This window comes from Fulmarus glacialis, unplaced genomic scaffold, assembly GCF_000690835.1.
Source record: "Fulmarus glacialis isolate BGI_N327 unplaced genomic scaffold, ASM69083v1 scaffold38089, whole genome shotgun sequence".
Lineage (NCBI taxonomy): Eukaryota > Metazoa > Chordata > Aves > Procellariiformes > Procellariidae > Fulmarus > Fulmarus glacialis.
The window spans coordinates 50,295-67,228 of record NW_009232060.1 but is presented as its reverse complement, the minus strand read 5'-3'; the positions used below and the strand labels follow the sequence as shown (position 1 = coordinate 67,228).

The following is a 16,934-nucleotide window of genomic DNA, read 5'->3' as shown; positions in this document are numbered from 1 at the left end:
GGCCTCTTGCTCCACGGGTGAGCTCCCTCATTACCTGCCTTGCTTTAGATTATGACCCACTAGCTATAGCCTGCTCCTCACCGGTTTTCTGCCCAAGGCCTCCTGATGAGCCATTGCGCAACATCTCCAGGATATCAGTGGGAGCAGCATTTCCCAGCCCTTGACAACGGATGAACAACTTAACATCCCAAGGCATTTTAACAGCACTTAAGTCCCTACAAATCAAGCAGCTGCTGAAGAACCACTTGGTGCATCTCAGTGGCACCTGAATGCTGATGTTGGGTGCCCGAAGGCAAATTTCACTCCAGAGCGTGAAGCATTCACTGCATCTTCAATAATGTGAGATACTCTCTTTCTCCTAATGGAGCTGTTCTACTTTGAATAAGTGATCTCAATTTAAGCTTACATTAATTTAGCAGGCCAAAATGTGAGTCACTCAAGACCTAATTCATGAGTGGGCAAGGCTTTCCTCTTTTAGTAGTTTCTGTAAGAAGAACAGGGCTGAGAATTAGGAACAACTTCCACTACCCAGTTATAGCTATCCACTGCATACCTCTCACAGCTCTGAATCCCTGCCCACACTTAATTCCCTGCACCTACTTCCTGTGTCGAATGGGGACAATAATACTTCCTAATCCCTCATGGATCTTGCAAAAACAAATTGTTTAAGAGGTACTTAGATCTGGACACAAAGAGGTATCTTAAGTTAAAAAATTAATTGTGGTTAGATTTAATTCCTTCAAAGATTTCTTGAATGCTTATTCTTCAAAAAGTTGGCAATCCAGGACTGCTCTGAGAAGAGGCAGAGAGGACCTATGTATGCGCTTCAGTGTCACATGTGGAACTTCACAAAGACCAAGAAGTAGAAGTGGTAGGACTGATCCCATGAAGCCCAGGAAAAGATCATTGGATCAGATCATTCAGCAGCTACAAAACTGTATTTTCAATGAATTTGAAGCTTTCTATGTTGGCAAAACAGCAAAAAAATTGTTGCTCTTAAGTTGACAAGCACCTGAAATCACTTCACAAAACATTACAAATATGACTTTTCAAATGACTTGGTTTGCAGATGTTAACATATCATTTAAAAAAAAAAAAAAGATTAATGAAACCAATCAGTAATGAATATAACTTGCTGTCATTTGACAGCTTCTTTTTATTAAAATTACCACTAAATATTTTAGTTGGAATTAAATATATCTAAAGTTTCAACTTGTTCTGTATTAATAAAAGGTATGGTATTAGGGTTCATGAACATTTTAGTGATGATGTCTGAACTAATTACATGAGATGCACTATGAATCCATCATATCAAGATCAAATCCAAATCTGGTTAGTTTCTTCCTTTTGGTCATTGTTGTGACTGTGCCTATAATTTTAATATCTTTCCACACCAAGAAGATCAGAGGGAAAAATATATCCCATCTGGATCTAAACAGTAATTTTTTAACCTTCATTTAATAGTAACTTCAGCCTCAGGCTCAACAAAGCTAACAAGACTACTGCTGAGGTTGCTCTGTGTTAATTCTATAAAGTTTCGTTAGATACAAATGGTTGCTGAGGGTTTTATACATGTTTGCCAGCCTGGTAGCTTTAAACAGTTCAATCACCTTCAATCTAATGAATCTTTAATTTGTTGTTTTACTATAAAGGAAAATGACTCATCAGGTGGGAGATTTTGATTCATGAGTCTGCCTATAAAACTGTCTCTTGATACTGAACATAGTGTAAACATTACTGTTCCCTTTAAAAATAATTTCCTATAGTAATCATCAAAATGCTGCAATGTTGTTATCACAAATTGAAGTTTTAGGTTACTATTGTAGAGTACTGTGATATTTTTCATAAAAGTCTGAAATAACAGTATTCTTATTTGCAGACTTAGTATGAAACAACATGAAGATTGTGAGGAATTATATTTTCTTTCAATTCTGTTGCTTCATTTTTCTTCATTTTTCTATGAAGAAATTTGCATTTACTTGAATGTATAGGGAATATGGAGAGGGGGGCAGATATTTCTAGAGGCTGCTGCAAGCGTCTGGCATGGATGCAATTCAGACACTGAAGCCCCTGGAGGAAAAGTGCAATTCAGAGCTTCTCATTTAGGCCTCTAAAGGTTTGAGTGGTTTTGTGGTACCCTGATAGAGTACACTTACACAGCCAGATATAAATTTAACCATAACAACACCAAAAGAGTGGAGGGGAGGTGGCTATTCCTTGATACCTGCTAGAAGGAGATACTTCCAAGCCTCACCTCTGTGTCTGAACATGGGAAGATGCAGTTTTCACGGCCTGTGATGCAAATGGCCCATCCTAAGGCTGTCATGTAGCCTTACAAACAAATAGTTTATTAAGATTCCGGCAAACACATATAGTCTTTTTATAGTCCTTAGTCTTTTTTTCCTTTTCTTTACTAGTGACCACTGTTAATGGAAAACATGCAGTGCATCTGGAGGAAGTGTTTAGGTGAAGAACTGTTGCCCAGGAACCTGGTGGGTTTATGTGACGTAACCCAGCATTCGAGCATCAGTCTCTCAGTAGAGAAGAGCTGCATTTACTCAGCATGCCTCCTACTTCCAGCATTGGGGTGTGATATCGCAGTCCTTTAGAAAAACAGTTATCAGTTACTTTTGACCTCTCCAGAAAAATGAAAAGAAGTTGTTTCAATACCTCAGTTAAATGGCCAGTGACACTGGGCTGTAGATTGAGGCTAGTCTGGAGTTACCGGAAAGTACAGGAATGACTCCATGAAGAGTTTTCTACCACATCAAATTTTTTACCGCAGTATTTTTCAAATGGCTACACAGAGTCAGGTACTAATACCAGAACCTCAGCTAACTTCTGTTGGGGCACTAAGAGGAACACAGCTGCAGTAAAGTTCCTGGGACTGCCCTGCTCTAAATGATAGACCTGCTCAGCACAGTATTTACGATTTGCTGGTTCTACTTGTGTAATCAATTCACTTCTTCATTCCAGTGCTGTTCTTTCTATTCCCCATCCTGTTCCTATTTCTATTTCTATTTCTTGTTGTTTACTTGTCAATTCTACTGTATTAGAACATCAATACAACTCATTTTAATTGCCTTTCTAATGCACATACTCATCAAGTAGGTGCCACAGATGTCCTCAGAATCTCTGTTCAGCTGCTCCTTAACTTTGCTTTAATTGCAGAAATGCCTAAGTTTTGGCTAAAACATGGAGTCCTTGCTCACACCAGCCACATGAAGCAGTATTCCTGAGTTAAACACAGCCAAGTTTCAGAGGTGTGGTCTGAGCCTGGCCAACTCATGCAGCTTATATGAAGGACTTCTACCACAATCCCTACAACAGTTTTCTGGTGCACAGTGGGCACAGTTTCAGAAGACTGGTTGCCACCGTGCTGCCTGCTGTTCCCTGAGCCGTTCTGAGGGAAAAAATTTGTGGCAGTGGGGTGCTGGCATGGCCTCTTGCAGCTTCCTTTTTGCCATGGTCCACTTTTTAAGTTCTAAAATTAAATGGTTTAGCACATTTAGATCCTTACATGATGTTCAACTGATGTGTTCCTTTCTTGGTACAGCTGTTAGCTTCAGGCTCTCCTAAACACTAGACATTAACGATAACAAGCTAGACTCCGTTTTCACCTTGCAGTGCAACATATATTCACTCAGACTTCTCTTTCCTCCACACTTCCTCATTCCTTTTCTTCCTAGCACTATGCGTGTGTCATCTTTTAAGATTAACCTTAAAACTTTTCCATAAACCACAACCAAACAAGAAGAGGAGAAATACCTCAAAGCAAAATGATACAAGGTTTATTTTGTTGTTTATTAAGCTTTATGAATGCTCACTGCCATCGTCCCAAATGGAGGACACTCTCTTGTCTGTGTGATTCCTCTCCTATGTCTATTCTTCCCTCAACTAATGCTAGACTTCTACCAAAATATTAGCAATGCCATCTATAGCACCAAGGTACACCATGATAAATGTATGTCCTCTACTGTTTAACATTTGATTTAAAAAAATGTGAAGGTTTTCAAATAGTGTTTGCATAGGTCTCAAGTTTATTTAAAAGCTTGTGATAACAGTCATCCATAGTGATTCTAGTATTCTGATCATGTCAGAGTTCCTTTTTATTGTGTTTTGCTCTAGTAGCCAGGAGGATGACCCCTAATACAGGACTATTTACATAATGTCTGTTGCAATGACAGATAAGATACAAGAAAAAAACATCTGTCTTTTCATTTTAAAGTACTGCCTTTTGTTATTTACCTATAGTACAGTGGAAAGAGAACAGCACAAACTGTACCTGAGAAGCAGAAAAGTACACAGAATAATTCCAAAACAAATTTAGTTGATTAAATGCAGTACATTAAAACCAGACATTTTAATGTTGACATTTTAGTATTGTTAATGAAAGGCCCAGCTATTGATCTTTGCTTGGGCAACTGTCTATTGAATCCACTGGACTTAAATTCAGAAAAAGTGTAGCCTAATGAATTTCAAGTAATAATTGTTGTACAAGGTAATTGCAAAATTTGCATGGCAAAGCTCCTCTGAGAGAAATTTATGAGATTTCTACATCAATCTGTGCAAAGGCTTGCAATTCAGCATGACGAGTTATTAACCTCACTTGAATAAAGAAGGAAAATAATATTATATTTTGTTTAACCTCTGCAGCTTTAGAATTCCAAAGTTATAGGGCTCTATGAATAGATCAGAACAGTAAAAACTTAGACATTTTTCCCGGTTATCTCATTGTGTGAAGCAATGTAGCTCTCTCTATGAGGGCAGCTACTAGCTAGAATGATCACATAGAAAAAATAAATTCACAAAATAAAAATACTGGATCATTTCATTAAAATGATCATTATTTAATTCTAGTTACTAAACATATTTGTTCCTTTCTCCTGACTCCTTGATGTGCACCCTGAATGAAGCTACTGTGGGATACAAATGGGCAGCCAGGCAAACCCATCTTTGCCCTAATGCCTCACTATTGGAACAGCTTCTTGAAGGACTTGGGTGCTGGGACTTGTCAAAGACTGAAACCTTGACTATATGAACTATCACAATTCCTACCTTCCTTCATTTCTCCTAAGCAGTGGACAGATACTGACTTGTTCCTGTCCACCAGCTCTTTGTCACTACTCCTCTGTTGGAGGATGCCAACTGCTCACTGTCAGAGCTAGCACTGTAGTTCAGTGAGCTCTTCCTAAATCTGCCCCAGGCAAAAATCAGTCAGGTTAGCTTACACAATGTGAACTGTGGTCTGAGCTAACTGAGGTGGTTTTGCCTGAAAGAGGTTAGGAAGTGTTCACGTGCACTGCTCTGACGTCTCTGCTCTGAGGCTACAGCATCTAGCATGATGAGCCGCTTGAGTACCTTCTGCCAACACAACTGGATTCAGAAAAGGGGTCTGCAGCTTCACGCTTTTATAATCAGTGAAGCAGCCTTCATCATCATCAGTTACTGATTTTCAGGGTTTAGTCACAGCTGGAAAAGTTTAAAACAGCTTCTCATTACGATGAGTGCTTTAAAAATAATGAATATTTAAATTTTTGTTATTTACAAACAAGGTCATTTACATTTTTACGGTACTGTATTTTACTGTATTTGCATTAGCATTACTTTACTAAGAGATCTTTCTGATTCAAATCAAGATGCTGATACTGTTGGTTCCTCTCCACATTAAGTACTCCTTCTCATTAACTCAAAATCTTTACTGAATACATTTAAATTAGGAAAGAAATAAAAAATCCTACTTTAAGGAAGGAAGTGAAAGTTCTGACTGACTTCTGTGGACCAAGATTTGAATGCAGAATTAAGCTGATGATCACAAATTTGAAAAAATATTGTCAAAAGAATGCAGGAACGTCCTGCAACTCTATCTTCTATAAAGTTTTTCCTGATCCTTTTTTTATAAAATATTTATGGACAGCAAACTATGGAAACACATTAAAAAAAATTTATTCAGAGCATTGCAACCGATATTTTAATCCTCAGTTTTGAAGGTGAAAAATCTCTTGTGCCACAGTTTAAAAACTGACTTCCACAAACCTTTGCTTGTATGCCAAATATGTGCATTTAAGTACTAAAATTTCTATTTCTATTTGGTATTTGATCAAAACTGTTTTCCCTTACCCCAGTGTTCATTCAGTGGACAGCTACTGAGGCAAAGACATTGAATATTTTTGCAACAAGGGAATATGAGACAGCAAAGCAGCTTGTGGTTCTGCAGCATTGATCCTTGGTATTGCTGGTATAAGCCACATTTTTAATAATACCAATATGAGCTGTACATAACATCATGTGAATTTTCATCAAACAGAACATTAAATCTTCTGTTCCATTACTGTGGAAACTAAGAGTAAAGCCAAGAGGTAAAGAATCCAGAGATGCATCCTTATCCTGAGTCCAGAGAAAAGGATTTCCACATTCACTTTTGCATGTGAGAGTAATGCCAACCTGTGACTAATGGGAATCAATAATACATGAGTCAATACTGTGCTAAGAAAGTATGTTGGGTATTTTTTAATTTCTTCATTTGAATGCCTTTGTATTTTTATTACCAGTTAATATTAAGAAAGACAACGCATCTACCTGAAATTTTACCAAGTCATAATAGTAGGATGCAGATCAGTACAGTACCCTCAAGAGTAATTCATCTTATACTGTATCTGTTTCCCTTCCTAGTAATTTCAAAGTCACTAAACTATTGCCACACTGATTTTTATGAAATTCAGATCCTGAGGAGGGTTTTTGCATAACTAAAAAGAAAAATTTAATCCCTACTTTCCTGCAAATACACAGGGCCTATTGGGAGAGAAGTACGGGAACATCCGAATACCGGGGGAAGTTGAATCAGCAGAATTTGAAATGATCCTGGATGCTGCTGTAGAGGCCAAGCTAGAGACAAGGATTTTAGAAGAGTGGTACTGCAGGGATGAGAATGCGGTGCCACCAGCATATTACCTCAGACCAAAATCTGAAATGCTGAAGAACTACCAGAATACGGTAAGTCATAGTCACCTCCTTACAAAATTCTTCCCTATCAATTACAGTGGCGGGCAGTCCGCACTGTAATTGGGGGCCAGGCACTTGCTGCTGTCTCTGAATTCACCTCTACAGCCCTGTCCACACCTGAGCGACTGGTGCTGTGATGCTCCTTTCCCATACGTGGTGAAGGGAGCAGCTGCGAAACACCAAGGAACACAACGGGTCACGACTCCTGCGTTGATGCGCACTCTGATAACAGCTAGAGCAAGTGGATTGTAGTCATTCATGACCTGTTGGGGCCAGTGGGACAGTTGCACAGATTTCTCTTCCCTTCCCTGATGTTGGAATAGGGAGAACTCAGGTTCTCCTGCCCTGGTATTGTGCTTTTGCTAGATTTCAGTGAATGGGATTTGCAGAGGAAATACACGTTTTCCATTCTATCCCCATACAAGAAAGCTCTTTAACAGTCAAACAAGTGCTTAGTGCTGTCCTGAGTCAGATCTCATACTTTTAACTTAAACTGTATTCTAACAGAAGATTTTTGAACACTGTTAATTATCATTTTTAAAACAGGTATTTCTCTTTAACTGATGACAATAAAAGCTGTATACTACCCAGGGCTCAGTTCTACCCTCCTACACATCCTATATACCTAAGGACAGATTTCAGTGTACAAAAAATGAAATCCTTAACAGAGTATTCACTTCATTTTGAGTCCATAGTGTATTATAGAAGAAAATGAAATTAAACCATTATACTGCATTCACTTACCGTGTAGCAGAATGTTTTCTCTGTTGCATGAAAAAACATTGAAAACGTGAAAAACATAGACACAGAAAGAGTTTTAATGAGTTGAAGAAGTATAATGTGGCTAATTCTAAAGTATTGATCACAAGGGAGAAAGCAAGTTTTGTAACTTTGCATTATGCATTTGCTAACGCTCACAGTATCCCTTTGAATAAAGCTTGGCTTTTTTGTTATTAAAACTTTGTACCTTTCCTCAAGCTACTGATACACAGGAGTAAGTAAAAAGATGTTCATAACTTAAAGCTAACATAGGGTTACATCTCATAAACTTACAGAAAGTAATAAAAGATACACAGCTCTGAACGTGTCAAGAAAAGAGTTGCTAGGGAGCTTATCCTGCAAGCTTTTCTTTTTCCTATTACACCCTCCAGGAAAACTGGAGACCCCTTCAACTCTTCACCTGCAGTAAGTAATGCCGCAGTGACTACCAGCTGCCTTAGAGAAACCTCCATCATGGCATCTGCGAGATACCATCTGAAAGGATTAGTGAATTTATATTAGAGCCCCTCTCTGATGACAGTGAGATTACTGTTACTATAGTAATGAATGAACGAAAGTAAAGTCAGATATAATCCCATATTTTTCAAATATGGTAGCTAATATGAGGTGCTTAATTACAGGTACCAGGAACCTCATTTTCAGTTTTGAGATCCAAATTTAAATTATTATTATTACTTCTCATTAAAGGAGCGATAATTTTAGCGGTATTACTGCTGCTTTATTATCACTATTTCAGGCTTGGTTCTCAAAACCCTCTTTCATAAATGTGTTACTTGTCTTATTCTTGAAAAATATTGCATTAGCTGCCTACGGTAGGAATTCATAAAATACTCAAAGTAGGTAACTTTTCTAATTCTAAAGTGGAATACATTATGATTATCTTCAGTATAAAAAGTTGAACTCTATTTATTTTTAGTGTATGTGTTTCTCTGATACCATGTTATTTATGACCTTGAATATTAGACACTTACTTTCTGAAGTTGTAGATGTGTGTATTACAGCTACTATTTAACTATGGATATTTTTAAAAGATGGAATCTTCTTCAAACTCTATGAATGAGAACAAATGGCAAGATATATCAGAAGAGATTAAGAAGATTTTTAAGACTGCTGTGAAATTGCTGTATGAGAAAGGAAAAATGAAACATAGCCAAGCAAAGAGATACCTTTCCTCTGGTAAAGTTCAGACTAACTATTTCTATATATTCATTTATTATCTTTTCTGTCAACCTTTCCACAAACATGAAAATATATTTCTGTCAGCATTTCTCATATAATTCAAGAGAAAAAAAAATGTTCATTGTGCTTGCTTGAGACCAAAAACCATACGAAAGCACCCAGCAGTTTTTCTGTGCTTTTTCTGTTTTTTACAGAAAACAGATGCAATCATTTAGGAGTCTGCATGTTGGGTGTGGGGGATGTTCTTGAACTGTTTATAAAGAAAAGATAACAGAGACTCTGTGTTCTCTTTTCATCCTCAGCTATTGAAGATGAACTTGATTTTGCCTTGGGTAAACAAACACCAGCTTTCCTAAAAAAGTGTGTTTGCTACATTCGGAAAATTGCCAACATTGAGCGTTTCGTTAAAATTCCAGAGATGGGAAAATACATGGATGTGGTACATACAGCCGGGAAGTTTCTACGAGATCCCGAAGCCCATGAGAAACTGATCAAGCTCAGGGATGAATTCATTCCTACCATTGTCGCATCATCCAATCTGAGAGTGTACACATCCGTCACTCACTGTGACATGAAACTGGGCTACTCCCAAGAAGTGGAGAACCATTACATTGAAGGACTTGGTAAACAGTTCTATGAAGACATGATTGATATAATCCAAGCAACAGTGCAGCAGAATTTTGACACCGAGACAGACTTGCTGTACGATGAAGTTCTTCAACACTCATCGCTATGTAAAACGTACTCCACTTTTTATGAATATAGATGTGAGGCATTAAACATAGTTCACAAGTATGTTCTACCAAGCAAAATAGGGCACATTAACCCTCTTATCATATACGGAGGACCATGCACAGGGAAGACTCTTTTATTAGCTGAAGTGGCGAAGAAGGTAAATACATAACTTTACATAATACGGTGATGTTAGGATTATTAGTGTGTAAGGGCCAACTTAGTTCTCATTCTTCTTTTGTCAACAGATCTGATATCAACCGTCAATATATAAAACAAAAATAATAAAAAGTATATTCTGCATATTATTGTACACATATTCAGAAAAAGACTTACCTTTCAATAATAACGTGTCTGTATCATGTGCTTAGCCAGAACAACAATACTTTATCAAAGCTCTTAAAAACCTAATACGAATCAATATATTTTTGAATTAACAACATGTTTTCTTGTTCCACTGAGGTCCTATGAATCTGGAACCGTCTAAACATCATATGCTGGTTTTAGTCTTATTCACAAATACAACATGTCTTTCCAAGTCTTGCCATCTTACGTTCTCATCAGAAATTATTCTGGAATTAGTCTGATACACTTACTACAAATACACTTGCTGCAAATCTATCTGTAATAACCTGCAAAACTATCTGTACTCATTTATCTGACATACGCTGTTTAAGTCATTGAGCTGAGTACTACAGGGAGATGAGTGAAACACTTTGTGCAAGGCAGGACCAGATGCAGAAAAAGACCAAGCTGGCATCTCTAAGCCTAATTCTCCAGCTGGGAGTCACAACTTTGAGTTCCCTGCAGGGTGCTCAGAGAATTTAGCACAGTGGGGTGGGAAACAGCCGTATCAGCCAGGAGGAAATGGAGAAGGGAACAATAATGTTTAAAACCCCATCTCTTTCCCAAATGTGACTTCCTATAGATTCACATTAGTTGCATATATGAAATTGGGATTTGGAACTCAAGATCTCATTTCAGATCTGAGTACATAAGTTAACCTAGAGACTCTGCTTATGCTTTTTTTTTTAAATATTCTGTAATAACTTAAAGTGAGGTGAAAAGACTTAGCAAGTAAGAGAACTGAGTGTGTTAGCCCGCACAGACTGAGAGGTTTTAAAGCCACATTCCTCACTTGCTTAGAGTGTGCTAACCAAAAAAACAGCAAGAGATACTTTTTACCCCTTGCAGCAGTGTTTTAAGACCAAAAGTCACAGGCACGCCAAGTCAGAGCGTACTTCTGTGGTCCAGGAATTAAGGTAACCTGCTAGTAAAGGGCAATCTGTACTCTGATCCTTGTCCTCGAAAACCATCAGGGCGTGCATTTATACTCAGCTGGGAATCAATGTCAAAAAAGTTTAGGTGGCAAGCTGGTCTACTTTGGCCAAGGATGGCATTGCTTAGTGTCTAAGGAAGTTTATTAATAAGAGAATCTACCTACTGACTTTCAGAAGTGAGACACAAATTTTGCAAAGAGCACCATGGGATTTATGGACTACATTCTACTCATGTCCCCTTAGATGTAAGCCTTTTTGTAGATCTGGGTCTTAGTGTTTTGGGATATTACCTGTGCTAAACAAAGATGACATATGACACAAGTTTCATTCAGTGCACATAAATTAAACCAGCCTTGAACTCTGCCAGTGAAAGCATTTCCATTCAGCCAGTAACATTTTAAAATATTTATTTATATATAGGCAATCACTATTTATAAACTCTGTTACTGTGCTTCATTTAGATATTAACTAAAATATGCTCTATATTCTAGTCCTATTCCTGGTTGCAAGAAGAGATGGGACCAGATTCTGACCCTGTGGTAGTTATAAGATTTTTGGGATCCACCGAAACAAGTACAGATCTGAAGAATATACTTCAAAGCATCTGTGAACAATTAGCAGTCAACTATCGTTGCCTCGTACAAAGTTACCCAAAAAAGATTCATGACCTTCGGGACTTGTTCATCAATCTCTTGAATGAATCGTCATTCCACAGGCCGCTGGTGATAATATTTGATGCCCTAGAACAGCTAACAGATAATGATGATGGTAGGAAGCTCTGGTGGCTTCCCATTCACCTTCCCCGTTCAGTACGGATAATTTTGTCAACACTGCCAAACAAGCATGGGATCCTGCAAAAACTGAGGTGCCTTATTCATGAAGAAGACAACTACATTGAATTGACTGCAAGGGACAGAAAGATGTGTAGCCAAGTACTGAAACATCAGCTGCTGCGAGTTAAAAGAAAAGTAACATCAGGGCAACAAATCTATGTCAATGAAGCATTCTCCAAGTGCACGCTGCCTATGTTTGTGAACTTAACCTTCAGAGAGGTCAGGAACTGGAGATCTCACAAAGATGTGGATGAGTCATCCCTCTGTGTCACTGTCCATGAAAGCATAGAGCAGTTGTTTTGGTCACTGGAAAACAAGTGTGGATCAAGACTATTGTCAAGAGCACTTGGCTACATCACTATGTCCAAATCTGGCCTGAGTGAAATGGAACTGGAAGATATTTTAGCCCTTGACAACAGTGTTATGTATGAACTGAGTGAGAGTGTCAGAGAAAGTAACCCACTGAGAATTCCATATATATACATTGCAAGGCTTAAGGAGGGCTTACAGGGGTACTTGATAGAGCGACAGGTGAAAAATGTAACGCTGCTTCTTTGGGCAAATAGGCACTTGCAACTAATTGCCCAGAAATTGTACCTGCATAATGAAGAAGATTTACATGAAATGCACACAGTCATGGCAGAGTATTTCCTTGGTGTTTGGTCAGGTGGACGAAGAAAACCTTTTTACAGCAATGACCAATATCTGAATGGTTGTCCTGACCATGACAGTAGAGGCCTGAATGAGGATGAAAAGCACTGCATGGATCAGACTGCTTTTGACAGGCAGGCACCTGATCAGCCATGGGTCTTTCAGTGTAATCCATTAGAGCCTGATATCTTTTTTATCAATCACAGAAAAATGACAGAGCTTATTCATCACTTGACAAGATGTGGAAGAACAGATGATCTTCTGTATGGAGTCATTATGAACTTCAGCTGGCTGTACACCATGATTAGAATAGGGCAGTTTGATAAAGCACTTTCTGACATAGAACTGGCTTACACCTACTCGCAAGAAAAGGAGCTGAAATTTCTGGCCAGTACGCTCCGCAGTATAAAGTTCAAAGTAGTAAAATACCCAGGTTCACTCTCCGCTGAATTGCAGCAGAGGCTTCTCCCAGTAGTAAGTTCATTGCCCAAACTCAGACATCTCCTCCTAGAATGTGACAAGGACGGACCCAAGTACTGCTCTATCGTCCCTTTGCATTCCTCCATGGATGTGACTTACAGCCCCGAGCGCCTGCCGCTGTCATCCAGCTGCATGCACGTCACTGAGATTTTGCCTACTTTTAATCCCAGCACAATTATTGCTGCTTTAGAAAATGGCTCCATCAGCACTTGGGATGTAGAGACCCGCCAGTTACTAAGGCAGATTACAACAGCTCCATCTGTTATCTTAGGGATGAAGCTCACTAGCGATGAAAAGTATCTTGTAGTGGCCACAACAAAAAACACTCTTTTGATATACGATAACATAAATTCCTGTCTTCTGTCTGAGGTGGAAATTAAGGGGTCAAAACATTGTGGAATTGGGGGGGGGGGCAGTTTTATAAATGGATTTACGTTATCAGTCAACCATGCGCTTGCTTGGCTAGAGGCCAGCAAAGACGTTACTGTAATAGATCTGCTTTATGGTTGGCCTCTCTATCACTTCCACTGCTGGTACGAAGTGACCTGCGTGCAGTGTTCTCCAGATGGAGTTTATGCGTTCTGCGGGCAGTATTTGAACACCGCAACCATTTTTCACTTGGGCAGCGGAGAGAAGCTGGCCACCGTGACCTCTGAATTTTCTGGTGGATTTGTGAAATTCCTTCTCATTCTTGACACAGCCCAAGAAATGGTGATGGTGGACAACGAGGGTAGCCTCTCTGTTTGGAATACGGAGGAAATCGCGAATCCCCAGCTTACGGATGACTTCGACTGCAGGAGAGAAGACAGTGAAGTTGTCAGCATAGAGCTTTCTGAAGACCAAAGTGCAATTTTAATTTGTAAGGCTCTCAGCATTGAACTTCTTGACACTCATGTGTGGAAGGTGGCTGAAAAGTTTAGAGCTAAACACAATGAGCGCTTTATATCTGCCGTGTTGTCCAAAAATGGCAACTGTATAATTGCTTCAATGGAAAATACCTCAGCCATTTTTGTTTGGAGAAGAGATACGGGACAGTGTATGGCAAGCTTACAGGAAATCTCAGGAACTATAGTCAGGCTAATTAAATCAAATCATCATAACATGCTGCTATCCTTATCCACCAGTGGTGTCCTTTCTATTTGGGATATAGACATCATAACTGCTATGTCCAATATTGACAAATCTGGCAAGCCTATCCAAAGACTGGTGTTGCCAGCCAGGGGTGAATTAATATACACATTGGATGGGTCAGATTCTGTCCATAAGTGGAACTTCAGCACCGGATTTATTGAAGCCGTATTCAAGCATGAAGGTATTGTTGAAAACTGTGTGCTGACCTCTTCTGGAGAGATAATGGTTACATCAGACGAGAAATGCAGCCAGTATGTATGGCACACTGTTAGTGGCGAAAATATCTTTCGCATTAATGGACAAAAAATCTCAGAGCTAATGATTACTCATAACGATCAATTTGTAGTCTCTCTCTGTGAGCAAAATGCATCCAGAGTTTGGCGACTGGCTACAGGACATAGGGTTTGCAATATTTTAGTTGCCTTACAGAATGCATTTATAACAACTGCAAATACATTTGTAGTCGGAATGGCGAAGAATAAAGTGTTGGCAGTGAGTCTCTGGACAGGCAGTATAACCAAGAAGTTTTGCTGTGATGATGGTGCAAGCATTGTGGATATTAAGCTGATACCAGACTGCCCAGATATTATAGTATTTATAACATCTACTGAAACTGTGAACATCTGGAGCCTAACAGAGGAAGTCATCTGCAGACGCGTACAATTGCCTACCAATTTCTTAAAAAATTTAGAAGACTTTGAAATATCCCCAAATGGGAAGCTAGGAATTATAACCTGTGGTGATGAGAACATCAATGTCCTTGATTTATACAGTGGAAAACTTCGTGTGGTTCATGCTCCAGGTGTCATCTGGCGGCAGAGGCTATCTCGGGATGGCCGCTATCTTGTGTACATCTGTTTTCGCAGTGAAGAAGATGATGACAATGGTGCGGTCTCTAGTTTAATAGTAATGAGGCTAGCAGATGGCAAAAACATTGGTGCCTGTTCTCTTTATAAAACTCCCACTTTTCTTGCACTCTCACAGAGACATTTAAATATTATTATTGGATTTGATGACGGAAGTATAGGTACTTACACTGTAGTGGATCGAGTCGATGCTGCACTGAAAATCAAAATTGCTACTTCAAACAGCCGTCAGATTTTCAACAACACAACACAAGTGATTAGGCCAAAATGTCACAATTACAGCTTCAAAGTGACTGCAGACTGCATTTGGAGGGAATCAACGGAAGTATTTGCAAGGGATAGTCCCATTACAGTTACAGAGCCTGAGGTGAGTGAAGCAACACCAACCAAAAAACACAACTATTGCTATGAGAAAGTGTGCTCAGCCATAGATTGCAGAGGACACAGTTTTGCTGCTGACAACTGAGTAACCTTCTGGACTAGCTTATCTGAATAATAGTATACATGCATAGATTTGTCTTCTGAATTCACGTAAAAAGCAGCGCATTTCTTGGAAGACAGACAGAAACAGCAGAGGGCAGACCAGCTGTTTTTTCCTCGACAAATATTCTTATATTTATGTAAACAAAAAAAGCAAACATAAAGCAAATGGGCTGCAGGGTTTTTTAAATTTCTGAATACAAGGTTCAGTCCAGGATTTCACCAGGGCCTTGATTAAAAATTTCTAGCAATACTATCAAAATTCTTATGTTATTACAGAAGTTAGGTGATCTTATCTGGGATTGACAAACTGTTTTAACTAGAACTAAAGCTCCGCATGATCGGTGAGAAGAGTCAGACCACTATTTTATATACCAAGTCGCCTAGATGGGTCTATAGCTAACAATCAACTTTATACCCACTTGCAAAAATGTGTTTTTCTGCTTGATGGTGCAATGACAAGATGTCACCTGCCAACCTGGAACACTTGATACATTCCATCATCATTTAAAAAATACCTACTTTTTTTTTTCAGTTGGGATTAATCTTTGGGTTGAAGGGAGTAGGTGCCAGTCAGCTACAAACATATCAACATGTGAGCTGATAAGTATTTGTTCACCTCAATGAATGGACTAAAAAAAAATTTTTTTTAATTGCATGCAGGGATTTCAGGTTTCTGTATTGTGATAAAAATGATAAAAACCTAGGTCATAAAAGGAATATAGGGTTTGGGGTTTTATTTGTGGTTTGGGGAATTTTTTTGTCTTCACAGTGTGTATTAGTACAGGTCGTAATGAAAACTTTTTCAAAGAGAAAGGGCATTACAGATGAACAGTTAAACACATTAATTTCTTTATGTTAAAAGGTTGCTATCCATTTTGTTGTAAGAAAGTCTACAGTATCTCCTATGTCCCCAAAGTAATCTTAAGAAAGTTTTCAGACATGCCATGTACTAATCTTGATAACATTTGCCTTACTATCATTTCTGTTCTTTCCAATGATAAATACAGATCAGATGACCAAACACTCTGGGACTGCTTGTATGTGCTGAAATACTCCACTAAATGTAAAGGCTGTCCAAAGGTTCTTTACTGGTCCAATTTGTAATGGGTTTTTCTTACTTCTATAAACTTACAAGCTTCACTTTCTGCTTTAGAACTGTTCTGAGCCTTTTGTACAGTTTTACCAGTTTCAAGGCAGAAATTGTGAAATAATGACAAATGCTTAAAAAAAATTACATTTTGCCCAAGTAAAAAAAAAATACTGGACAACATCTGAAAGGATAAGAAGATTTTTCCCTCCTTACATGTCTTAAAGTCGGCACACCTGTAGAAATTTTTTCAAATTATTTAAACAAAACAATTTTATTTTTAAAATCAGAACTCCATGCCACAAATTTCCAAGAAATGAATGCTAAGCTAGAACTTAATGTAGTGTGTGAATGTTCAGTGTACAAGCCAATATAGTATATTAAGTGACTTGAATGATTTTTCCTAACTTGTTTGCAACTAATAGATCAT

General features: G+C 38.5%; 1 protein-coding gene across 1 annotated transcript in view; it reads left to right on the top strand.

Annotated features, from left to right (window-relative positions):
- Window positions 1–15,686, top strand: part of NWD2 (NACHT and WD repeat domain containing 2) — a 49,447-nt gene extending 33,761 nt beyond the window's left edge. Inside the window, exons 4-7 of the mRNA XM_009584780.1 lie at window positions 6,790–6,993; window positions 8,814–8,958; window positions 9,264–9,853; window positions 11,465–15,686. Coding sequence (XP_009583075.1) covers window positions 6,790–6,993; window positions 8,814–8,958; window positions 9,264–9,853; window positions 11,465–15,400 — 4,875 coding nt within the window. The 3' untranslated portion in view covers window positions 15,401–15,686. The remainder of the gene's footprint in view (window positions 1–6,789; window positions 6,994–8,813; window positions 8,959–9,263; window positions 9,854–11,464) is intronic.
- Window positions 15,687–16,934: the final 1,248 nt, after the last annotated feature.